At 56.0% G+C, this 24,844-nt stretch overlaps 1 protein-coding gene across 1 annotated transcript; it reads right to left on the bottom strand.

The window, feature by feature from the left end:
- Positions 1-5,080: 5,080 nt before the first annotated feature.
- Positions 5,081-24,639, bottom strand: RBPJL (recombination signal binding protein for immunoglobulin kappa J region like; the record flags this gene model as incomplete). The annotated part of the gene is made up of 12 exons (XM_082007288.1): positions 24,492-24,639; positions 17,051-17,126; positions 10,807-10,932; positions 9,080-9,150; positions 8,771-8,886; positions 7,703-7,877; positions 7,155-7,292; positions 6,867-6,976; positions 6,627-6,767; positions 6,119-6,274; positions 5,777-5,880; positions 5,081-5,354 (listed from the first exon to the last, which is right to left on the bottom strand). Exons 1-12 carry the CDS (start codon positions 24,517-24,519, stop codon positions 5,081-5,083), a joined length of 1,515 nt encoding a protein of 504 aa, XP_081863414.1. The 5' UTR covers positions 24,520-24,639.
- Between the last annotated feature and the right edge of the window lie 205 nt (positions 24,640-24,844).

Here is a 24,844-nt window from a genome sequence, read left to right as displayed (position 1 = left end):
CTGCGTTTTTCAAGCCCAGTTGTTTATTTAATCTGTTTAAAAATCTACTTTCCCTCTATGGTGAACCCTGAGAAAATTACCTGTGTGTTTCTTTTGAAAGGGGGATGAAAGCAGATTGCCAGCTCCCTCCACCCTGCCCCCGCTAGCCGGGCTCCCCGGACCCCTGAGCAGCGCTGCAGCGTGGGGCTGGCTGTGGGGAGCTGCGTCCAGTGCTGACCCTGCACCCCTAATCCAGCCACCACCCTGGTCGTGGGCTGTGGTCCACCCCTGCATCCAGGTAGGATGCTGCTGGCCCCTGGGCTCAGGCCTTCCCTGGGCTGCGGGGAATCCAGAGCTTGCCAGGAGTGAGCTTGTTTTCAACTTGTTCTAAGGAAAAAAAAACAAACACCAAAACCAAAACCAAAAAAGGAAACCAAATTTTCCACAGACTTTTTGGCTGCATGGGCAGGGCTGGGCACCCGGAGCTGTGGGCACAGAAGTGTGGCAGCCTCTGCTCCCGAACAGCCTGTCTTGGGACAGGGGCCAATAATACCCACTCCTGGTGTTGCCAGTGACGTGGGCACCCACGAGTGTCTCCAGCTCGCTCCATCCTTAATGCAATTGGGGTTGTTTTTTAGAGTCTGGCAAGCAGGGCCATATGCCTGGGCAGTTCCCGATGCACTTGGAGTCTCTTGAGCAGGTAATTGTAATTCCTCAGCGACCCAACTCAGCTTATTTTGGCCCCAGTGTAATTTTACGTCCCGCCGCCCAGCTGGGTTATATATAGCTCTGTCAGAAAAAGGGTAAAGTCAGCAGAGGTTTTCTGGGCACTGCCCGAACCTATGGCCCCATACGCAGGGCTGCGCCAGGCTGGGGCCAGGGGTGCCCTTGGAGGGATGCTCCGGGTAACGGGACCCCACTGGGGTCTGCAGGTATGGCTGGGACTGGCGTGAGGCATTGGTGGGGAGGGGGATTCTTTGGCTCACGATGCAGTAACCGGCGCCTTGGCTCAGCCCTGTTGGCTGAGCCCTGTTTGTGCACTGCACTAGCCCTGGGCATCAGCCCTAGGGCCACCACGGTTCCAAGAAAGGGTTTTTTTCTCTGGCTGGTGGGCAGAGCAGCATCCCCGCATCCCCCCCTCTTGTGGGCTGGTGATACAAATATTTACACCAAAGCAGCGTGGGCCGTGGGCCCACTGGCCACGTGGAGGCTCTGCCTGGGGGTGTGGGACAGGGACAGCCCCAGGCGAGGGGCTTAGGGCTGGGGGGCACAGGCTGCTCCGGCGCCGGCTGCAGCAGCTCGTCCTGACGCCGGGTCCCAGCGACGTTCTCCTGTCACCCCGTGCTCCTCCGCAGGGGACGGGCAGGGACCTGGGAGCGCTGCCACCCCCCGACCACCCTCGTGGCGGGAAGGCACGAAGCCGCAGCGCAGCAGCGGGACCTGCCCTGGGCTGCCCTCGCCAAGGCGAACCCCTCGCTGGATCACACGAGCCGGGGGAGCGCATCCAGGGCTGGCAGCGAGCCTGCTGGCGGTGAGCTGCCCTGGCACGGGACAGCCCGCTGTTCCTTACAGCCCCCCTGGCCAGCTCCCCCTCTCTGCCCACCCCTCATGCTCAGGGGGGTGCAAAAAAACCCCTTTAACCAGAGTTTTTCTGGCCTTTCGGCAGGTGTGGTTGCAAATCGCCCTACGACCGAGCCAGCCCGCCAGCTGCCTTGGTGCCAAGGACGGTGTCGGCAGGCTGGATTTTGGCTGGCTGAGCAGGGAAGAGACATTCCCTGCACCAGCTGTGTGCCACGGCTGCCCCCTCCTCCCCCCCCAAACCACTCAACAAACCCGTCAGGAAACCTGCTGTACATTTTAGGGCAAAATGCAATGCAACAGCTGTTTAAAAAAAACCAGCCAAACCCTCTGAGTTGGGCAGGAAACGTCCCCCGGGGATGGCCAGAGATGCCAAGGTGCTCCCCAGCACCCAGCGTGCCTCCTGGGCTGGCCTGAGCCTCCAGGCAGTGTGATGAGCGTGGCAGTGCTCAGCAGGCAGGGTGCTGGTGGCTGGGCTCACTAGGTGGCAGCAACTGTTTTCCCGAACGGCCGGGACGGTGCCGCACAGCCCGGGCAGAAAGGGAGACAGACCAAGACCAGACTTCGTCTTCCTCTGGGGTATTGTTTTAGGGAGGGCAAGCCAGGAATTTATTTTCTTCTTGATATTTTTGAAGGTACGCTCGCCTCCCGGACCTGCAAACAGCTCCTTGGCGGTGTGGGGCTCCAGGCAGCCCCAGCTGCACCCCGGCCCGGCGGGAGCAGGGGACCCCCCGTTGCCTTCGAGCCTTGCCATCGCCCGGGGTTCTCACGCGATGCCACGGCCGCACACAGTGATCCTGAGCATCCCTAAAGCATTTGGTGCTTTTCCTAAATCCCCAGCTCATGGAGCGATGTGAAGGTTTGATCATACTTTGTTTTATACCCATGTTTCTGGCTGCCGTGGGGACGGGGAAAAGCTCCACGTACGATTCAGGAGCACAGGAAGGAGCTGCTAGACGGGCTCCGCCGGGCAGCCCAGCTCTGAGCGGGCAGCCCAGCTCGCCGGAGCCGGCGGGACGGTCTGTGCGTGTTCCCTGACGTGTGCTGGGTTATTGCAGGATCCGGCAGAGATGGGCGCTGCCGGCTCGCGAGCGAGCAAGAACATACCACTGAGCGGCTGGCGCCTGTCCGAGGCATTTGTGTTATCAGTGATTATGCAAATAAACAGCTCTGCCGATGCTCCCAGCTCCGCCGCCGTGACGTGGAGCATATGTTCCCCGTGGCAGGGAAGTGCCTCCTCCAGGAGCTGCAAAGCTCCTCGTTTCCATTTGTGGGACCTGCTGTGAAAAGCAGATTAAAAGCAGCTCGTGGCTGGCTGGGGGGAGGCAGGAGCCCCCCGAGACCCCCCAGCCTGCCCGCCGCCGCCTCTCCCCTCTCCCCATGTGGCTTGAATTACTGCGGCTGTTTGCTTAATCCAGCAGGCTTCAAGAATGAGCCACTCGGTGCTTTCTTGGCCTCTCCAGCAAAGTGCTGTGCCGTAAACATAACAAGGCAGGCTTGTTCCAAGCCCTTGAAGTCCACAAGCAACGCTCCTCCTGCCCTTTGGGGCCGGGCTGCTGCTAAATATAGCCGAGGGTGCTTTCCATTCACAAAACGTGAGTTATGCCCCGGCCTCCGCGGGCTCCAGGCGCTCCTGCGTGGGATGCAGGCAGAAACTGAAAGGCTTGGCCCCATCCTTTCACCGCCCTCCAGCCCTTCCCCGAGGAGTCCGGGGAGGAAAGGCTTTTGGGGCAGGTACGAGGGATCCTCTGTTCAGGTTGATTAAAGGATTTTCTTGCACCTCATCCTCAGTTACATTAGGGCCGGGGTGGATTGGCTGGGGAGGTGGGCGCAGGGGATGGTAAGCATGGGCCGATGGGGTAGCCCAAGTGGCTACCGCACAGGGAAAGCCCCTGCTGCCCCCAGCACCTGTATAAGATGTTCGAGCATTTGCCAGGAACGGGAGCAGTAAGGTCTTGTACCAACTGCTCCCAACACCTAAGGAGCGCATCGGGACCTGCCTCCTGCTCCAGGGACCTGCTTCCTTTTGAAACCCCCGCGGATCTTCACGTGGTTACCCTTCCTCCGTCCTCCAGCCCTTTCTTCCACTGGCCCTCGGCTGTTGGCACGCGCTGTAATATTCTCCCTGAGTTTTTCCTCCAGCAGCTGCAACTCCAGATGTGCAGAGATACGTGTCTGCCAACAGCTTTTCACCCTCTGTGAGGTTCCTGTTTTGGGGAAGAAGGAACCCCATCTCCTGGGGGGAGGTGCTGCCCCCGGGAAGCCCCGGCTTAGGATCCCGCAGACCCAAGCTCTTGTGCTCCCGCGGGAGCTGGGGCCGTGCGGGTGCTGCAGAGGCCAGGACACTGCGCGTCACTGCGCATCTCCGTGCCGGGTGGGGCGAGGCCATCGGTCCGCTGCAGCCCCGAATTCAGCATCCTGAGCCACAGCGCGGCCGGGGACGCACGCGGCGAGGCGGAGGCCCGGCTGCATGCCGGGGCTGTCGGTCCGTGCGGTGCCGGCCTCCGAAACGCACTGGATGGTGCGAAGCACGCAGGCGAGCCGGGCGGTGAGCCGGGGACACCCGCGTGTGCGGCCAGGCGCCCCGCACTCCCGGGGCACCGCGCGCCGTGGGGCACCGCGCGCCATGGGGTGCCGCGCCGCCCCGCCCGCTGCCACCGCGTCTGGCATGGGTTAAACACCTCCAGGGGTTTGGCCATTGGGTTGCGTCAAAACCCAGCTCAGAACTGCCAAACCAGGAGGTTTCCAGGTACTCCGTGGGCCTTTTGATGCCACGGAGAGCTGAACGCTAGATAAAGCTGTCAGACCCACTCTGCGTAAGGCTCGGGTCCGGCTCCAAGAAACCTGCTTCCTTCTGCGGCATCTTTCCATCAGCAGTTTCCTGCTGATGCCAGCACTGCAATTTGTGTGGGTGTGTAAGCGTGTAAAACAACAGAGCTCAGCCGAGCCACACCAGCTAGGAAGGGGTTGGGTTTCACACTGAAGCTTTTTCCTCTCTCTTTTTCCCTTTTCCTTTTGAAATAAAGGGCCTCTAATAAAAAAACCCCAAACATCTGGTACCGAGTATTCAAGCTGCTGGAAATCAGCTCCTCGTTACTGAAAAGCACAGAAGCGATGCCGAGATTCCTGGTATAGATCAATAACGCTCAAGGTCGTGTTCATTCATCATCCCTGTCCCTCCTGGCCTTTGAATATATGGACTGAGGACATCAAGGGAGCTGTGATGCTCTGTGCCAGCGCAGGAGGTGAATAGCGAAGGTTTAGTAAAGAAGCAACTGAATCAATGAAGAGTCCTTGAAGCCTGATTTATTGATGCTCTCGCGTGAGATCTCAGCAGGGTGAGATGCTGCCATGAAGAAGAGGCAAGTCAGCAAATCCCAGTAACATCATGGGCATTCGATGCACAGGGAGGACCCTTTGGCAGGGCCACCCCAGGACCCGGACGGGGACCCCCGGCAGTGCTCAGGGCTGCTCCCCTTCCCCGGGGCCAGCGGCAAGGCCGGGCCTCTGCCCGCCCAACTTGCTAGCTCTGCATGAAGAGGTGGAAATTGGTCCTGGTGAACTCCTGATGGATGCTGTCAAGTAATTTGTCTGAATCCTGGGGGACGTCCGAGAGGACCTGCTGCCCTGGGATGAAGCTCTGCTCTGGGGTGTAGGTGAATGTGAACGAGCTGGAGTAGATGAGGCCATCATCCCTGATCAGCAGGAGCGGGACCGTGATGGGGTATCGCAGCCACCTCCAGTCGCTGCCAAAGGCAGAGACGTCGGGGACGACGCACACAAGGGACTTGGGGCTCCTGGGAACAGTGCAGGAGAGGAAAACACGCATGAACCCAGGAGGGTCCCGTGCAGGAGCAGTCGGCAGCGAGTGCCTGCACACCTCCTCCAGCCTGGCGCTCAGAGTGAAGCCTCCGGCTGGTTTCCCCTCTCTTCCCGCTGTTCCGTTCCTCTCTGCCGGCGTTACTCGGTCGTTTGCGGCCCCCTGAGGTCCCTGTTGGCTCCCACCCACTGCTACCCTAGACTGAATCCACAGCCAGCAGGCACCAGCCAGACTCATCTCTGCCTCTCCTTGCGATGCTCGTGCTTGGTCCCGCAGAACGGGCAGTGCAAGCGCCCCAATCCCCAAGGTCGGCAGCCACGTCCCTCCCAGAGCTGCCCAGCACAGCCCACACCCGGCTGCCATGCCCTGCCTGCTCCCTGGCCCCCTTGGCCATGTTACCTGTACATCGTCTCTGCCTCCACGTCTCCGAACCAGACCTTGAGGTGTGCGTGGAAGTACTCTCCCTGCACCTCCAGCATGGCCACGTCCCCGCCGCCCGTCAGCTGAGACGGGCAGAGCACAGGGCAGCGCGTCAGGTGGTGGCATGAGCCAGACTCCTTCTCCCCGAGGATGCTCTGCCCGCGTGTCCTGTCCCCACCACAGCAGCCCAGACCCAGGCATTCCCACAGCACCCCAAAACCGGGAGATGCCGAGCGTGGGTGCAAGGGCTCAGGAGCAGGAGCCATGACCGAGGCAGGTGATGGAGAGGCGGGGGTGACCCGTGGCCGGCACTGTGCCTACCTGCAGGGCAGCAATGAGCGGCACGGGGCTGACGGGCTCGCGGACGCAGGCCAGGCTCTCGCTGAAGGTGTACTCCACCGTCTCGGTGCCGATGATGGTCCAGCAGGAACCGTCGTTCAGCAGCTCCCGGTTGGCTTCCTTCAGGCAGGGAGATGCCTGCAGAGAGTGTCACAGCTCCAAACACACCGCAGCAGGGACGGCGGGGGACCAGCACCAGGACACTTGGCTTCTGCCCCCAGTGTCTCGGTTCCAGCAAGTGACTGCTTCGTTCACTGGGAAACGGGGATTATGATGCCTTTGCAAAGACCTTGATGATGATGTCCCCACCGAAGCAGGCAAGCTGGAGGCAGATGGCTTTGCAGCAATTCTGACCTTAATTTGGATGCAAACCCCCTTCTCTGGAAGACCCCTCCCAGCGACGTGTTCCCCAGCCAGCAGCAACACAGAGGAGCTTGGAGAGGATGGGGAGCACCCCGGGGGTCCTCAGCCCCTCCTTGCGCTGCCGTACCTGGAACTGGATCACTTTCTCCGTGGAGAGACACAGGTACATGCGGTCGCTGCCCTGGAACTGGAAGGCGCATTTGTGGAGCTGGGAGACGGGCTCGTCCACGTCCAGCATGGCGTACTGCTTTGTCACCTTCCGGATGATCTGTGGGGCAGCAGCAGCATCCCAGGGATGGTACCCGTCGCTCAGAGCCACAGAGCGGCCAGGTCCATATTCCTGACACCCGCTCAGATGGAGGCTTACCAGGGGAGGCAGGGTGATGCCAGTGGCTGTGCAGACGAGCTGGACCACGGAGCCGTAGCGGATATACCCTTCCCGCAGGGGGAACTCGCTCCGGGTGCAGCACTCATCAGCTTGCCGGGAAGGAGAGAGGCAGAGTCACTGCCCCAGGCAGCTGGGCCAGGTTCCTGCATCCCCAGGCTATTTCCCACCCCTTCCCCCCAAGAACTGGCTTTGCAGGAGGGGAGAGCCAGGCTGGAGGCAGGCAGCCCTGGGCACGGCCGGCGTCGGCGGCCCCGCAAGGGTCCTTACCCAGGTGGAGGGTGAAGGCTGCCCACTGCCTGGCGCTGGCGATGAAGGCTCCCCCCTCGACGGAGAGGTAGCGGGTGCTGACGGTCTGGGAGCGCAGGCGGTTGAAGAGGGAGACTTTGGAGCCCGAGGAGATGCAGACTGCGGGGAGAGGTGGCTGGGTTAGCGCTTGCCGGGTCTGTGTGTGGCCTGAACTATGGTTTTGTCAAGGCAAGGGAGGATGCGTCCTGGTTACTGGTGTAACCAGCCTGGCAGGAGCCAGCACCGCCCCGGCTGCCTTCCTCTGCATGCAAGTGCCAGCCCAGCTGGGCTTTTCAACAGCGCAGGTGAAGACCACGGTGTGGGGAGCATGTTGGCATCAGGGCATTACACATTGTGGTGGGTGAACCGTTGGGAAATGAGACATGAATATGTCCGGATACATCCTCTTTGGGGGTGTCCATGGGCTTTGTGTCCAGCCTGGACCACTTCAGAGCCAAGCTGTGAGCACTCAGCATCCCACCCTGGGCTCACACCCACTTCCCTCCCCGCAGAGCCATGCCTGTACGCACGGTCCGTGTTCTTCAGCGACTGCTTCTTCTGCGAGGGCTTGGAGATGACCTTGATCAGCTTGCTGTGGAAGGTGCCGATCTCCTGCCCGTTGCCGAAGAAGAGCTTCAGGACCAGGCGGAAATGCTTGCGCTTGTCTGCGTCCGAGATGTACAGCGCCTTGGCACAGCCGAAGCCCTGCCAGGAGCAGAGAGGGGCTGTGGGCAGCTCCAGTCCAGCCCCACCAGCCTTCCTCGCCCTCCTCACCCTCTCAAGGACATAATAGCACCCTTTCAAAGAGCCTCGGGTTCATTTAAAGGGGGAAATGACCGGAGATGTTATTACAGGTGGAGTGAAGAGCTGGGGATCGCAGAGGCTTTATTTACACTGGGGGCAGAGAATTCCTCATGGAAATGAATGTTCACGTGTGATTTATCCCACATAACATGAGAAATCGCCCTGGGTTTATGGTTTCCCCGCCGTCCTGGCCGATACGCCGTGCCTTAGCAGCAACGCAAGCACTGCAAACAAAGGCTCTTTTTGTAAGGTTTCTGGCCCAACTCAGACCCCGTGCTCTTTGGGGAATCCAGATAATGCCTTTTTTTTTTTTTTCATTTCTTTTTTTCCCCCCCCGTCAAAAGGTGCCAGATCTCTGCTGAAGCTCTTGAGCTTTGGGATCGATCAGGTTTTTTTTCAGCCGTTTATCTGCAAATGAAAGACTGGGCTTTCATTTTGCGATAAGCGGCAGCGCTGCTCATTGGGAGAACATACCGGGGCTGAGGGAGCCGCGCAGTTTTTGGCAACTCGCCTGCCACGGGGCTGCGGACCCAAAAAGATGGTGCCAAAGAACGACGGGTCTCTTTGCGAGGCAGGGGAGCCTGCCCGGCTGCTCGGGCTGCCGCACATGCCACAACAAGGTGGCAGAGCAGGAGCAGGGAGCGATGGCTGGGAAGGAAGGACCATGACATCCCAAGGAAGAGGACGATGTGACATCCCAGGTCGTGGGGTGACACCAGTGAAAGCCTAGCCCCTGCGTGAGTGGGGTCCCCACGGAGTGCTACTGCACAGCCCCAGGGAGCATCAGGCTTTACCTTCGCGTCCGGCTGCTCCTCGAAGCTGAGCTTCTGGGTCTCCATCAGGCTGCTGCCCATGCTGTCCAGCCCCATGTACCCGCACACCCGAAAACCTGCCTCTCCCAGGTCCCTGGCTGGAAGACATGGGAGAAGCACCCTCCAGCCCCCGCACAGACGTGGGCTCGGCTCCTCCCGGCACGGTGGGTGACCCAGGCTCCAGCCCTGGCTCTGGACCGCAGAGGGCTCAGCCTCGAGGGGGAAAGAGGCAGCTCCCCATGGCACGGGAAGGGAGGGAGAAGATGTGCAGGGCTGCTGCCCAGCGCTTACCTTTTATCTGCTCCTGTTTTAACTTCCATCCCGGCCCGCTCAGGTAAACGCAAGGTGGGGGGCAGAAAAACCTGCAGAGACAAGATGGCATTTCCTTACCGCACTTCGGCATCCAGAAGAGGTGCTCGGGGGCGATGGGATGGCTGCGCTGAGAGCGGAGACCTTTGCGAGGGCTCACCAGCGCCGGGAGCAACCCTGCACCCTGGGAGGTACCTGGGGCTGCAGCGGGGGGCTGGGGACCCCCTGGCTGGGGGGCGCGGGCAAGGCTGGCCGGAGGCATGGGGCTGTGCTGAAGCCCTGCACCGGCTGCCTCCAGCCGCAGCGTGCAGCCCCAGCCCGGGTGGCTGCCACCTCTCTCGGGGCTGCTGGTGGCCACAAGCCCACTGGCCCCAGGATGGCCCCAGGAGGGGAGGACGGGGCGCCTCGCCCCCCCCGCCTCGAGCTGAGGAGGGATCGAGCCCCCTGCCTCTGCCCGCCTGCCATGTGGGAGTTTTGGCAGGTCGGGAACAGAGTTTGCATTCACAGCCAGATTTGGAGCCCAACGCAAATAAATCTATAGCCAGGGTTTTAGAAACCTATTTTCCTGTGTTTTATTTGGGTTTCCACTGTCTTTGCACTTGTGTGAATGGTGCAAATTCATCCTCTATTGATACTGGGTAAAGTGCTAGCAGAGAAAACACCAGTGCAGGGGGGTGGATAGTTCAGAGCCTTCACATCCTGGGTATGGGTTTATTTAAAGAAGTCATCCACGGCACGGGCCCCTGACTCCCACCATGAAGAAAAATGGCACCGCACCTTTAACCTGCGAGCTCTGTGCTGGTTTTCTCTCCCTCTCCAGACCTGGCATCTGATTTTCATGCTCATCCCTTGGACGGAGTCTGGAGTAGGGGAAAGAGCCTGTCCCAAAGGCTCAGCGATACGAGGGCTTCCCTCCCAGCCAGGAGACCCAATCCCCAAATAAAACCTTTACCTGTGGACCAGCGGCCCGTGGCAGGAGACTGGATGCGATGAGGACTTCGTAGGCACAGCCAGCCCAGCCCGGAGCTGTCTCCTGGGCTCGCTGGGGTGGGTTACGCCTTAGAGGTAGAGCTTGTCTCCCCATAGCTACTCCACACTCAGTAATAACGGAGGATTATTTATTATACAAGGATTAACGGAGGATTAATTACGTTACAGTGCCACAGTCTGATGCCACTGCCCAGGAGTAGCAATTCTGGAGAGTCAAGCCAGAACCTCAAGGTATTTTTGCAGTGTGGGAAGGATTTTCAAAAATAGCAGCTTTTCGGTGACCGTGGGCGTTGAGGAAATGCCCCAGTCCCTGCTGCAGCCATTCAGATTTTAAGACAAGATTTCCAGAGCACTTAAAACACTACCTTTTCCTCTTCTTAGTCTTTGTAATTTCATTCTTGGAGGGTAAGATTTGAACGGCATCTTTCCTTCTTTTACTTCATCTTTCTGATCTCCAGCACTTCACGGGAGGAACCTAACCACCGGGAATGTCTAACTGGGATGGGTGCAGGTGGGGGTTAATACCCTTTTTGTGTTATTCAGTTCATGAAGACTGAATGACTGGTTTGCGTGCAAAGAGGTCATGAGTGGACGGAGAGGGGATATGTTAAATCTTTCGCTTCACCAGCTTAGATCAGAGTAATCTAGCAAGGCTGAAATTGAGCTTTAGGTAGCTGGGTTTGGAGGCGGCTGTCGGAGAAGCTGGAGTGGTCTCCTACCTTTTTTCGTTGCCGTATGACTTCTGTGCGACTTTGGCATGCAATATCAGTACTGTCTGGTCTGCCGGCAGCTGCAGGTACCTCCGCACGCCGTCTCGAAGCAGGTTGGTTTGGTATGGGTTGGATCTACGAGACAGCGGTCCCCCAGCTCTGTAACACCAGAACCAGGCTCCTCGCCTTGCCCCGCCAGCCCGATGCCGAGCAGGGAGCCTGGAGCTCCCTCCATGTCCAGCCCAACGGGGCTTTCCCATCAGAAAGCACTGGAGCTCAGAGAGCATCTCAGCTGTGGCAACACCGGGGTTGGCATTGAAAAATATAAAGTTTGGATAACTGAGTAACTGCTTCATCCATTTTCAAACATGCACAAGGCACTAGGTTTATAGCTCTGAAACGTGCATTTCTAAGACTTCCAGTCCCACACGATGGTAGCAGTGCTCTAACTGATTATTAATTTGTTTTTCCACCTGATGTGCTTGTTGCTGTATGGCTTTTTGGTGAGTTCTTGGTGAGTTTTTGGTTCAGATGCTGCTGAGCCGTGAGTGCAGCTGGGGAACTGGCGTGCAAGGAGGAGCTGCTTGTTGGCTTCTGCAAGGGCTGTCAGGTGAAAATAGCTGCATTTTTCTCCGAGACCTAAGAAGTAGCTGGTTTTGCCGGTTGTTTCTGCTCTATTTAACTAGAAGGGGTTCCCATGCACCTGAATTTAACTCTGCTAGCTTAGTAGGCTGGGCGTTAACAGGCTGGAGAGAGATGAGGTAGATCCAAGCCCGAGGTGCCCTGCTCTGCCACCTGGGACACGTGTGCAAGAGCTGGGGCATGAGAGAGGAGGGTTATGGGGTGTCTACTGGGGAGACCTTTTGTGGTGCGGACTTGCTCTCAGAGGCGGGACTGCCCATCTGAAGAACATCAGCTCCTGCCCTACTGAAAGCCTTTAAACCCGCCCAGTCCCTTCGGCTGGGTGAGAAGAAACCAGAGGAGAGGAAAGAGGTGCTGCCTGGGCAGGAGCCCCTCGTTGGCACATCTGCCCATGTTTGGGACATGGCAGCTGGGCACACTCGGGAGAAATTACTCCTACCAAGGGGACCCAGCCTGGCTGGTTATGAAAAGGTCTTGACTTAAGTCTGAGCTTGCTTCTTCCACGCACTGAGCTCACTTGCCTTGCTCCAAAGGGGTGTTTGTGTCTGCTGGTATTTGGACAAGGCCTCTGTATTTCTGCTTGCATGCCCTGGGGATACTTTTGGACCCACCTGGATGAGCATCAGACCCAAACCAGATCCGGCATCCTCCGGAGAGAGAGAAAGCTGTATGGAAACTGGCCTCAGGCTCTGGCTCTTGACCCTCCCAAGGCTGCTGCGGTCACTCATGACCCCTCCATGCAGCAGTGTCCTCGCGTTGGAGGGAGAGAGAAACAGCAGTGGGCAGAGAAGGCTGTGAAGCCCCAAGCACAGCTGCCAACACACTGCTCAGCCACCGGCAGAAATCAGCCGGGGACTGCGGGCAGCACTGGGAGATCGCTCGGAGAAGCGGTGAGGGCAGCGGGCATCAGCCATGGCCACCCAGGGAAAATCTTGCAAGAGGTACCCAGTGGAGCATCCCCATTAAAAACAGTCTCTCTTCCTCTTAAATGGGCTAGAAATGGAGAATAAATGAGGGCATAAATGATCAGATGTGTGAAGAGAGGTAAATCTGGTCCTGCCAAGCGCCCCAAGGCAGGCTATGGTGAGCTCTTGCTGGGCTCAGAGGCCAGAGCAAGCTGCCGGAGAGAGAAGCAGCAACCACTGCCACCCCAAGCAGCCTTTTAGAAGAGTTCATCAGCCAGTTCTGCTCTTCTCAGTGCAACACGTGTATTTTAAAGAGGCTGTGTCCTTTACAGCTTCTAGGACTCACGTTACAATTAGCCTTAAACTTACATCCCTTCACTTCCAGCTTTCTCAGGTTGTGGATGGAGCCGATGCTCTCATGTTTGTGCATGGAGGACGACCATGTCTCCCATACAAGCAAATATTTACCCAGCGTCTCCTCTGGGTAGTCCCATGGGGACCTGATGCTTTGCACTCCACAGATTTTCCCATCACTGCTGTGTTCAGTTATTAGATGGGCAATATAATCTCCTGCGCTCCCTCTTCTCAATTCTTTATCCTAGATGTGTTAGCTGGATCACCAGTAAGCATAAATCAACAGAGCTCTGCCAAGATCAGATTTATAGCTGGTGCCGGTGTCACCCACAGCATTAGCTGCTGCTTTGTGTCTGGGAAATGAATGTTTTATGGCCACGGCAAGCCCGTTCCCGACTGCAGAGCACGCGCTGCAGCTGAGCTCCTCTCCCCGCGGCAGCCCCCGTGCCGCCGCCAGCACGCGGCTCCGGGCTCAGCCACGCTCGCCCCAGCCAGCACCCACGGCGAGGCAGAAGGAGCGAGCTCCTTTGCCAGAATGACCCTTAGATCGCCCTTAACAACTCCCGTGCCGAGGCTGGATCAGTTCCCTCTAACCCTCTGCCACAGGGCTGGGAGACTCCTGCTCCAGCGTGCTGAGGTTGAGCTTTATCAACCAGCATCCCCCGGTGCCCACGCCAGGGTGGATTACTTAGTCTTGCTGAAAAGCTTCACTGAAGCCTTTCTATCTCCTGAACGGTTTATATCTTTGGGCAGCCAAAAAGATCCTGTAAGAAAGATATTTAATCTTTTTCCATAATGGCAATCTGCAGCTGTCTCATTCCTCTGCTGCCAAGCCACAGCGTGATTTCAGCTTTGATCTGCCTTTGCTATTTTTCCCTTCATCTAAAAGCAAAAGCACCATTTGGGAATCTATTGATTGTGATCAGGATAAATGTGGAAATGGATCGAGGAAAAGGCTGACCGTTGGCTTGACCTTGGCTATTCTTTTACATTAATACAACACAATGAAAAATTAGTATTAAACCGTGCTGGCCCCGTTCAGTAGCATTTTGCCCTCAGTTTGTCAGAGGCAACGGGCACAGAGCTGAGAACCAGGCTTGTTGCGTGAGTTTTTTCCTGGTGAGCCTCACCGTTCCGTATTCAGTGCGAAACGAGGAGCGTAGCTTTGGGTCTTTGCTCGTGTCTCAGCGGCGGGGACACATGCTCCAGCCCTGTTAGTGTCAGCCACCAGCAGTGACGCGCTCACCAGCGCCCACCCGTTACGCCCGGGGTCTGCCTGGGAAGCACCGAGCCCCGCAGAGCTGCTGGGCTGGGCGCTGCTGGAGGCAGCCTCTGCCGTTAGCCCATCGGCAGAGTAAGGAACAGCCTGGTACCGAGGCCAGGCAGCGGCAGGGAGCGTTCAGGAGCAAATTGCCAAAACATGTGGATTAAGACGTGTGCTGACAGTGTGGCCAGCAGCAACGCCTGCTCCGCAGAGCCCCCCGCGGCACTGGCTCCGGGCAGGGCCAGGCTTGTGCAGGTACATTGCTCCCTGCCATCCGTACGTAATACCAGAGGCACGTGGGTTACTGCCTGGAGCTTATTGAAGAGCCTTCTGGAATGATTATCCACATGCTATTTACTGCTTAAAGTGGGAACGAGCATGCCAAAGGCAGGTAAACAGAACATAGTTCTTAAGATTTGAAGTCTTAGCTGAAGGAAAGACTACCTAAAAACTTGTTTTTCTTTTCTTTGTCTGTTCTTTGCAGCCATTGCCTTCCAAATTTTGGTGCTAAATTGTTTCAGTGACGCACTTCTGAACAGTGCTCGCCATTCTGCCCACAGAGGCGACCACCCAGCATCCATCATCTGGTTTAAATTTACCTTCAGAGAGTCAAAGGGCTATTGCTAAAGCAGCTCAATATACCCACTTGGCTCCTTCTGGCACCTACGGCCTCCTCAGGGTTACAGGGAATTATTCACTCCTCCTGACATTTATTATATTAAATTATTAAAATGCTTTGATTGTAGTGCAGTGTTAGTTCAGTGTCATGTTCGCAGCACCACGCGGGCCGGGCCCTCGGAGCTCAGGCTAAAAGCCTCCTTTTCAGAGCCTGAGGTCTCAGCTGGGACTCTCGCACACAGTTAGGCATTATGTGGAAGCAGGGGGGGAGCAAGGGGGGAGCCACCACCTTTCTCCTATGCTGATTTTTGTAAGCCTTCCCCCCTCCCTGCTCAGCCCGGCATCGCTTACCGCTGAGGCTTTTCCCTCGCTTTAGGTCAGGATGTGCCTCAGGAGACGGTGCGAGCGCGTTTTGAGGTGCATCTCGGGGGTGGCTCTGCCCTGGTGTTGGAGGTGGGAGAGACCCAGGGCACCTGTGGGTATTTGCAAGCACTGGCTGTGTTGCTGTGCCCTCTTCCATGGAAAGTCCCCTGGCACTGGGACGCACGTCCCCACTGAGACAGCCACGCTCGGCGGTGTGGGATGTGTCCCCACATCACCTTCTGCTCTGGGAGGGCAGATCTGGCCGGGAAGTCCCACAACACCCTGTGTGCGCACCCTTGGGCAACCGCAGGAGCAGGAGAAGCGCTTTACAGGCACCAGGAGAAGCAAACAGCCTTCTGTGCTGCTGCTTTCCAGCTCACTGACATTCACCAGCTCAGTCTGCAGAGGAAGGGATCCAATTTTTTTGGTCCCCTGGCAATGAAAGTACCCGGCTCAGGAGACCAAAATACAATCCTGGCAGCTGTTGTTTAGAAACTGGTTCTTCAAACCAACTCTTTATACATAAAGAACTTTAACCCGTGGTAACAGTGTCATCAAGTGCAGGTAACACTGAATTCAAGTGCAGAGATTTAATTTGCTGCTTTTCCCGCACAAAGGAGCTGCCTTTTGCCTTCCTCAGGAGATGGCTGCCCGGCAGCTTGCTGGGGACTTGCTGCTACAGAGGGCAGTTATTCTTTCCGCAGCTTGGGGAAACCAAACATCCTAATAAAAAATATCCATTTTAGAGGTCTGGGTTATATTTTGTACAGAGCAGGGGAGAAAATGCCTGCAATGCTTTTGGGTATGGAGTCAATGCAATGTTTATGCAAAAGGAAAAGCCATTAGAAATCACAGAAATGAGAAGCCTGCAGTTTCTGGCTTCCCTCGTTTTTCAATACCTCCTTTAATCCAGACCAACCCAACCCACAAGCCCTTGTATATGCATGGGTATTTATAAATCCTATATTTTCCTCCCTGCACACACAAGTGAAATTCAGCCTTTTCTGGGTTTGAGGGATTTATCAACCACACCAACGGCAAACACCAGCCGAGAACGGGAAGCACAAAGAGCATGCGGCAGTGAGCAATGTGGGGCCAGCCGGGGTGGTCACCCCGGGCGTGTTCCTGGCTGCCCTGCGCCCACCTCAGCAGCACCAACACCCTCAGAATGCCCAAATTTGATTAACAGAGCTTTGGCTCATCTGGTAGAAAATTCAGATAATGTAGGTGGTTTACTGTGGTCTCTGGTTCTCCGTTCCTCACGTAGCCATTGATGTTAGTGCAAAGAGGAAGGAAAGTGCTGTTAAGGCACTGAAACACAGTCCTGTAAAGCACTACCACCACTAGATTGCTCTGAGCGCTGAGAAGAGGTGGAGGGCTGGGAAGGTCTATTCCAGAGTGTCTAGGAAGCCTCTGCTGATGACCTTCAACGCTACAGTTGGGCACATCCATTGACCTTCTTGCTGGAAGCTCAACCTTAGGCTCTCCAGCCCTCAGAGCTCTAGTCTGCAGCTCCCTGGTTCAAACCCACCTCCCCACACTGCAGCCACGACCTGCAGAGCTTCCTAAACTCCCACGGCTCTGCAGCTCAAATGGATACTAAGCTCGGTCTCTCCTTTTTCCAGGACGTTCCAAGAGTATGGGGGTCTCAGGTGCACTCCCACAGCAGGATAAGATGAAAGAAAAAGAAAGAAAAAAAAAAGAGGGGAAAAAAAAAGGAAAAAGAAGGGAAAAAAAAAGAAAAAAGGGGAAAAGGGGGAAAAAAAAAGAAGAAAGAAAAAAACAAGGAAGGAAAAGAGGGGAACCGGGGGCCGAGCACAGCGCCGGGCACAGCGCGGTGCCGATGCCGCCGCGCACTCTGGCGACCGCCGCTTCCACCTGCGCGCAGCTCCCGCCTGCCCGTGGGCACCTGCACGGACACGACCCGCGGGGGGGCGGCCCGCGGGCACCTCACGCCGGGGCGGGCGGCTGGGCACCCCCCACGCCCCGCTCCCGCCGTGCCCGCCCCCCGCTCCCCCGCCCCGTTAAATGCCGCGCGGGGCCCCGCCGCCGCCCAGCGCTGCTGCCGCCGCGCACCGCTCCGCGCACCGCCCCGCGCCCGCCGTACCTGACCCAGTAGCGCGGCGGGGAGCGGCTCCGCGGCCGGCACGGGTGAGTGAGGGGCTCCGCGGGCACCGCCGCCCCTGCGGGAAGGGAGAGGAGGGTGAGGGTGAGCCCGGCCCCGCGGGACTGAGCAGCGGGGCTGCGCGCAGCGCCGAGCGCTGCCGCGGGCGTTGGCAGCCGCCTGGGGGGGTTGGCGAGGAGGGGAGCAGCGCCCACGGAGAGCAGAGAGCAGAGCCGGGCGGGAAGAGCAGAGCCTCCGCGATGAGGTTTGTTCCCAAAAGCTGTGGGCCGGAGCCTTCCCGGAGCCCACCCGTGTGCTCCTGCTCCGCGCGCTGGGCCGGGGGTGTCACGGTGGGGCGGGGAGGGGGCACGGTGCCCCGCTCCCACCCTCGGTGCCTGCGCGGAGCGGGGAGACTCTCCGCTGTCGGGGTTGCAGTCTGCCCGCTCTGCTCACCTTTTGCCTAGCTCTCGGGCAGGTTCCTGCTTATTCTCTTTTAGCAGAGAATAACACGCTCTGGGCCACCTGGGCAAGGCGCACCGAGCAAGAGGAGACCGAGATCCTGCGAAAAGATAAGCTTAAAAGTGTGCCCTAAGTTTGTTATGCGCTGTTTCTGCACGACTGGAAAATTGGGTCTGTGCATACTCATAAATATGTTTGCACAAGCAATCACCCACCTTTGGCTTATAATTCCAACCATTTCATGGGGAAAAATTAGCTTTGGGCACTTTTGTTCCAAGCGATTACGTGGGAAAACTTGTTTGGAAAATCAGATTATTCTGCACTCATTGTATTTGTGCTAACACGCAGCCATCTGAGATAAGTGGAGCTGAGCAGATACGCGATGTGATGGTACGTGCTCCGCTGGGGTTTTTCCCCTCGTCCTGCGAGGACAGCCTTTGCTGCTGTGCAGAGAGCTGCCGAAGCCATCCGGGAGGCAGGGCTCGAGAGCAGGAACCGGTGGCGGTGAGGAGGCCGGCAGGGAAATGGGACTGGCCTGCTTCGAAGGAAGCCACCAGTGTGTGCAGTGGAACTGGGGGGAAGAGGGCTCCAGGAGAGGAGCCCGTTCAGAGCCCCGACTTGGAGAGAAGGCGCACAACTTCACTTCTTCTGCTTAAACCCATAGGATTTTTGCTTCAGTCAAGCCCAGATTATACATAAAGTTACTACAAAGTCCTCTCTGTGGGACTCTCTGTAGTGTCTCTTGATAGTAGAGATTATTTTTTTTCTTTTTCCAAAAACAGGAGTAATTAATCACAGGCAGTGAGTGTGCAGGTTCTCAGTAACAAGTAGGAACTGCATTTCACAAGCAGATTCTTGTGATCTCTTCAGGGATTCATTAGATTGGCATTTGGTATAGGCAAAAAGTGTGTGTGGGGGGAAACCTCCTCTCGGATCTCAGCTCTGATATTTTTCACCAGGACATGAAGAACAAGAGTTAACTCCCAGGATAAATTTGGCCTTATCCAAAATACAAATTCGCATCTGGAAGGCATGCAAGAGATCTTGGTGTCTGCAGTAAAATGACACTTTCCATTGAAGCAGGCGGGGTATTGCTCCATCCAAGTGGAACAAGCTGTTATTGATTTTTGTGGAAGTTGTAACTTGCTTTATTCTTCAAGAATTAAAGAAATTTTATGTGATTAGTACAAGATGGCCTTGGGACCTGCCCTTGTTGGCGACGGTAGCAAACAGAAAAGACGTAGCCTACAAGGCAGCCCGTTGCAGGCAATCTGTGGTCACAGAAGATGTTTGTGCTCCGATTGCTCATAATATAGCATTTCCCTTGAGGTTGGCATTGGGGGCTAAAGGTTTTCAAGAGAAGCCTTTGTTTAAACATCTTTAAAGCTTCCAATAGGGGCCCCTTTGTTCGTTCTCCGAGCAGTGTGCCTGCCTGCCTTAAAAACTCAGCGCTCATAAAATGCCATTTACAAATGCCTGATGAATAGGGCTGGAGCACGGAGGGGGAGATAAGTAGTGTTTGTACCTACACACATGTGTGAATTTCAGACAAGCCCTACCATAAGTGAAAAAACACAGGAGAGAAAAAAAAAAAAAATTGAGTGGTGCTTATAAACTTCTAAAAATCGGCTACTCCTCCAGCACCCGTCAGTCCTTCTTGTGCCAGATGTCAGGTGTGTTTCTCCCAGCCGTGCCAGGAGGCTGAGCGGCTCCTGACACTTATCGTTACCTCTCAGTAAAGGTGTTTTCTTCACTTTGGGCCCAAACAGTAGCAAATTGATCACTTGGGCTGCGTTGGCTGGAAGGGAGCTCACGCCGCTGCCCTAAGGGCTCCATCGAGCAGCCGGGCGCGGGGACCCGGACTTTGTGCTCTCTGTTACCTGCTGCGGGCTGGCAAGAGCCGCCCCTCTGTAGGCACCGGCAGCGCAGATGTACCTTTAGGTGTCGAGTAACATTTTTAGCACTTGGAAGGCTTTGGTTCCCTTTCCTGTCCTGGCTAAATGTAAAGGGTTTAAAAACAGCTCTGTTAAAGCAGGGGAAGGTATAGGCGTCTGCTCAGGAGACTCCAGAGACTGGTGCACAGCCGTGGCAGTGTTTCCACGTGGGGTGCCCGCGGGCTGTTGTGTCTGATCCTGTATCTGAAGTTTTTCTGGTTCCCTGCATTTTTCTTTGGAGTCTGGATCCTTCTTCCCCAGCAAGTTTCTGCCTTTGCCTGTGTCTCTTTTTCTGCACACTTCTGATGGCTTGCAAAGCAAGCCTGTGGTTGCACACACAAATCCATCCCTAACCTGGTCCCTCTGGTGCCCATCAGGGAAATCCACAGGGATCAGCTGTGGTCCCTCGCAGAGAGGTGGCAGTAATTTGGTTTCTCTCCAGACTTCAACCTTCCCATCTCTGGGCTGTGTCATGCTGCTTCACGGGTTGATTGCCAATGTATAAGTTTGGGAGTCTTTGAGTTGTGGTCTGCGGACCTGTAGGAGTCCATGGTCTATGTCAGGAATCAGTAGGAGCAAATCTATTGACAGCAGAGGTAACCTGCTATGCAAGAGTCTGTGTCTCGGCTGGAAAATTAGCAGGTCCACAAGCTGAAAAAGATGGAAAAATCCTGCCTTTGGGTATTCACAGCTCCTACGCTTGCAGCTGGACTTGGATGGCTTCCCCAAAGTGTCACACTAGGCATCCCCCTTGTTCTTCATCTCTTTTTGTAGCATCTTGCTTTGGCTTTAACAGTAGCAGCCAGGATGAGAGCGACACAAAACATTTCAGTCTGTGCTCAAATGTCAGGCAGCAATCTCACTACCGCTCCTTCATGTCCCTCTGCCTGTCATCTGCTGCACCTCTCATGTCAAGTTGAGACAGATGATGGGCTGAGAGCGGCTGCCCTGTGCCCAGGTTCCCTAAAACACACCTGGAACATTTCCTCCACTGTCTGAAGTGCCCTTGTTTCACCCCAGCTGGGTCTGTGTCCTCATCCCGGAATGCAAGTGGGAGAGCCAGCCCAGGTCCTGGCTCTGCCACAGACTTCCCACGGTCTTGAGCAAGTGGCTTTGACTCTCCTGGTCTCTGGTTCCTCACGCTACTATGTAGGATTCTCCTTGGAGACCCTCATGAGGCCTGAAAGCCTCAGTGAAGCAACCTCAGACTATTCCCTGGTCTCTCCTGGAAGCAAAGACTTCACAGGCACCTTTGGCAAGAACTCGGTAAATGCAACATAATTCGATGATTTCAGCTAGTTGCTCACAGGTTGACCAGAAAGGGCTAATCCCATGTAGGGGTGAGGTAGAAGTCAAGTGGTCCTCAGCCATGGCCTCAAATGCTGCTTTGAGGCCCTGGGGAGTTCTCACAGGAGGTTTCCATGCAGCATCTGAGCGTGCTGATAAAGATGGGATGATGCTGAGGCACAAGGGTCCCCAAGGCACCTGCTCTTCAGCCACAAGCCACCGCGACACTGGTGGAAGTTCTTCTCAGGTGCATCTTCTATGGGCTGATGGCATTCTAGTCCTGGGACTGCAGTTGTCCTGCTGTCAGAGGGACGTGGCAGCTGTAAAATTAAGTGGGAGCAGTTTCCCATGCTACCTTTGGGGTTCTCCCTGTGAAAAGTATCTAGAATTCAACCAGCTTGCTTTTCTGTCTTGAGGAGGGCTGAAAAGTCTCTGCGTGCTTTTCTGCAGCCGCCAAACACTCCTCACTTTCTGCTATTTCAATTAAACACATAGCAGGATGGGCAGGATAAAGGGGAGAGGCACAAGAATATTCTCCTGGCGTATTTCCTTATGCCAACACATTGAGTCACGTCTCCAGAGTGAGAAATATGATATAAAGATTTAGAGAAGGAGGTCAGGCAACGAATCTATGATTGCGGGGCTGAAATAGCAGGCGTTCTCTGTGGTTGTCTGTGCCGCCTAAGCTTGCTGGAGGTCAGCTGGGGATATTGGTCCCGGCGGATTTGGGAGACAGATGTCCTGCTAGTAACTATCAATCTCATTGTTAGAGATACCGGCTCTGTTGCATCAGGAGCTGAGCTGACAAACTGCACCAGCCCAGGAGCTGCTCTGGGACACTTCTCTTTCCTTTGTGGTTGAATATGCATATTTCTGGGGAAAAAAATGCACTCTAACACCTTCCTCCCAGAACAAGAACTTGGGCAATGGATTGCTGCCTCAGCTTCTGGATGGCCCACACCTCCTTTCCTCCAATGAAAGTCTCTTGGCTCAGTTCAGCTGTCCTCCAGGGGCCTGTTTGCAGAAGAGCATTTGCTTTTTGAAGAGAGTCAGTAAGGGGAGTCTTTCCCCTGTTGATCACTCTTCATCAAAATCTAAAAGTATGACAAGATCCCTCCAGTTTTGCTTGAAATACTGGGCAGGGCTGAGTTTGCCTGTCATGCAGCTCAGGGCACAAGTGCTGCCTAAGATCTTGAGTGGGACAGAGAGGAACAGAGAAATGCCACCAGCAGTCCTGAAATAGGAGCCATCTCTTGACATGACTAATTGAACAAGGGGAATTGGCTGACCATCTGATGTTTTCCTCTTGGCTAGGTCTTAAACACGTGCTTTGAAAGGCCATGTTTAATTTGCAAGTGAATATGGCATTTATTCTTGCCAGCTGTTGCCGCAGCAGCCCAGGTACTGCATGTTTCAGTGCAGAGGCTGGCTAGGCAAGAGGCTTTCCTCCTCGCTGAGTTGCAGAGCACTGGGAGGTCTTTTAGAAATAGGCTGGTGGCAGAGAAAGACCCCGTGTGCTGTCATGGAGAAGGGGATGCTATACCCAGCATTTCCCTCCCAAGGGGACTTCAAATGTCATCTCACAAGCCTGTTGGGACTTGTACGATGTTAAGTCCGTGAGCCAAAGACGCCTGTCACTCAGCCTGCAAATGGACCTGGGTAAGAAACCTGGGTAAGAAACCTGTCTTCCTCCTGCCGTCCCTGCGAATATGCTAATCCTAGCACATCCAGCAAGGTTTGCCTGTTACAGCACTCCTGCTGATTCGCTCCTGTTGGGTTTGGAGCCGTGATGTGCTCTTCAAGAAATGCAGTCTTGTTTTTCAAACAACTTGTCCTTCCAGGTGGCACTTGGCCCAGTAAAGCTGCCACTGCATTGTAACTGGAGAGTACTGCAATGTCCTGGGAAGAGTCTGCTCTTGTTCTCCCACTCGTGTGTTTGGGAAGAACCAAGGGCACACCAGTTCTTAGAAAGGGGAAAAAAACAATCGGATAGACATTCATGCCATTTTCCTGGTCTTGATGTGCTTGTGCTCCCTGATGCTTCCGTGCTGTGAAAACTGCATTGCTGTCCCCTCTTGGGGGATTTGCAACTCGTCACCTAGTTGCTGTGGAGGATGAGCACTGAGATGCTGGAACTGTGATTGAGTGCAAGGTCAATGCTGCCTGTAAAACGGTCCTGAGGGTGGATTCAGGGCTCACGGGCAGCAGAGGCACCGCTGAGAGCTGTGCACCTGCAGGCAGGGAGCGCCTTCAGGTTGTGGATTGTGTTGGGAGAAACCAAGCTTTGGGTGACCCTCCAGGAGAGGGTGGGTCCAGCTCCAGGGCTGTCTGGGGCCTCATCTCTTCACATGGCTTGAGGGTCTTGCAAATATATGGACAAATGTGCCAGCAGTCCATCCACAGCAAAATCTGGCATTAAGAGGTGCCTCCAGGCTGATATAAGTTGTCTGCATCTCTCCAGGCAGCTCTGGTTGCTTCATTGTCCCCCATGCCTGGGGCAAGACACGCTTCGGTCATCCCGTCTTGGTCCCATGTGCACTTTTGGGGCAGGCTTTCTCTTGGGCATGGACCCAAAGGATGACTTGCTGTCCTGCTGAGGACATGAAAATTTGTCTCCTAATCCTCCAGCCTGAGGCCAGGTCTTGCTGTCTTGCTGATGTTGTCCTGGCAGGACTCTGGTGTCCTAAGCACAAGGAATCTGTGTCCAGGCTCCTGAGCCTGTTTTGGGGCTTTTTTGACACTTTCATTGCATAACACTCATGTGGGAGTTGAATTATGGCCTGCCAAAACTGCCTGATTGGGTCTCCATAAAGAAAAGCCCTGCAGAACAGAACAGGGTACACGGCGGGGCAGGCGAGGTGGGTGAGTCTCAGGAACATCACGTCTAGGGCTGCTCTACCATCGGCCAAGGTTTCCAGCACAGAAATATCTGCTGTTAGCTGGTAGCACAGGTGGCATCAGTGCCATGCACCCCTGCCATGCATGCCCAGGCACGCTGTGTGTGCCTCCTCCGGCACATGGGTGTGCTGCATGGGCCTCTGGCTTTGCTCCTGTTGGGGAACAGCGTGCTCGGTCGGAGGCCCCCGGCTGTGTCCTGCTGCTTGCAATGCATGGTGATCCCTTATCCTGGCTTCTCACAGGGTTTGGAGACAAAGGTCTGCCAAGCCCGGGTGGGTGGCTGGAGTCGTGCATGTTCTGTTGTAAACAGAAATCTCAGCTAAAGGCTGATGTGCCCAGAGCTATGAAATCTTGCATGTCGTTGTACCTGAGCCCTGGCTCATGACTCCGTAGCCATGGTCCACAACCTGCTTTCCTCCTCTTGACACTACGGTCAGGGCTTTTTCTGGGCTGTGAATGCATTGCCATCTCCTGAGCCTTTCACCCCTTCTTCCGCCATCTGCTTCATCCCCTCTACAATAAAGCCCCCACCCCTGTAGCAGTGAGGAGGGTACGGAGCTGGCCGCGTCCCTCACCCAGCTCCCTGCCATGCCCTGTCCTTTGGGCTTGCCCAAGGGGGGATGCACCCAGGTCGGACCTGCGCAGATGAACCAGAAGGGGAATATTCAGAGCATTTCTGTTAACCTGTAGCCAGGGGAGAGCTGCCAAGGAGGCCGTGCTGAAACCCGAAGCGGCTGTTTTTCCCGAGACTCAGCACTTGGCAGGGTGAGCAGACGGGCGAGCGGCGGAGCGGGGAGGGATGCGAGCGCCCTGCGGGGCAGCGCTGCCGGCAGGGAGGGCTCCCCGGGGAAGGCGTGCTGGCTTACCTGTTTGCCTCTGGAGATTCACCTCCATGTCCTCCTTGTCCGAGATCACAAGGGGAGCCGAGAGGAGGCTGGAGTCATTGCTGACCCTTCTGTCCTTCCGTGTGGCTCTTCCCTTGGTCACCCTCTTTGTGCTGTGTACTGAGCATCTCCTTCAGCAGAGACAAGCCACGGGCTGGTTTTCCCCTTGTGTTACTGTAAAAGATCGGAAGATGGTCCGAGTGTCCCTCTCAGCTCGGCCGCCATGGGGTTCAGCTGAGCCAGCCCAGCTGGCAGTGCTCACCCCACCTGGACCTTTTTTCCTTTATAGCTCAGCGTTATCTCAAGGTCTCCGGCGTTGCAGCCGGCGCCGTGTT

This window comes from Phaethon aethereus (assembly GCF_964289735.1).
Source record: "Phaethon aethereus genome assembly, chromosome: 16".
NCBI lineage: Eukaryota > Metazoa > Chordata > Aves > Phaethontiformes > Phaethontidae > Phaethon > Phaethon aethereus.
This window is presented reverse-complemented; position numbering and strand designations above follow the sequence as displayed.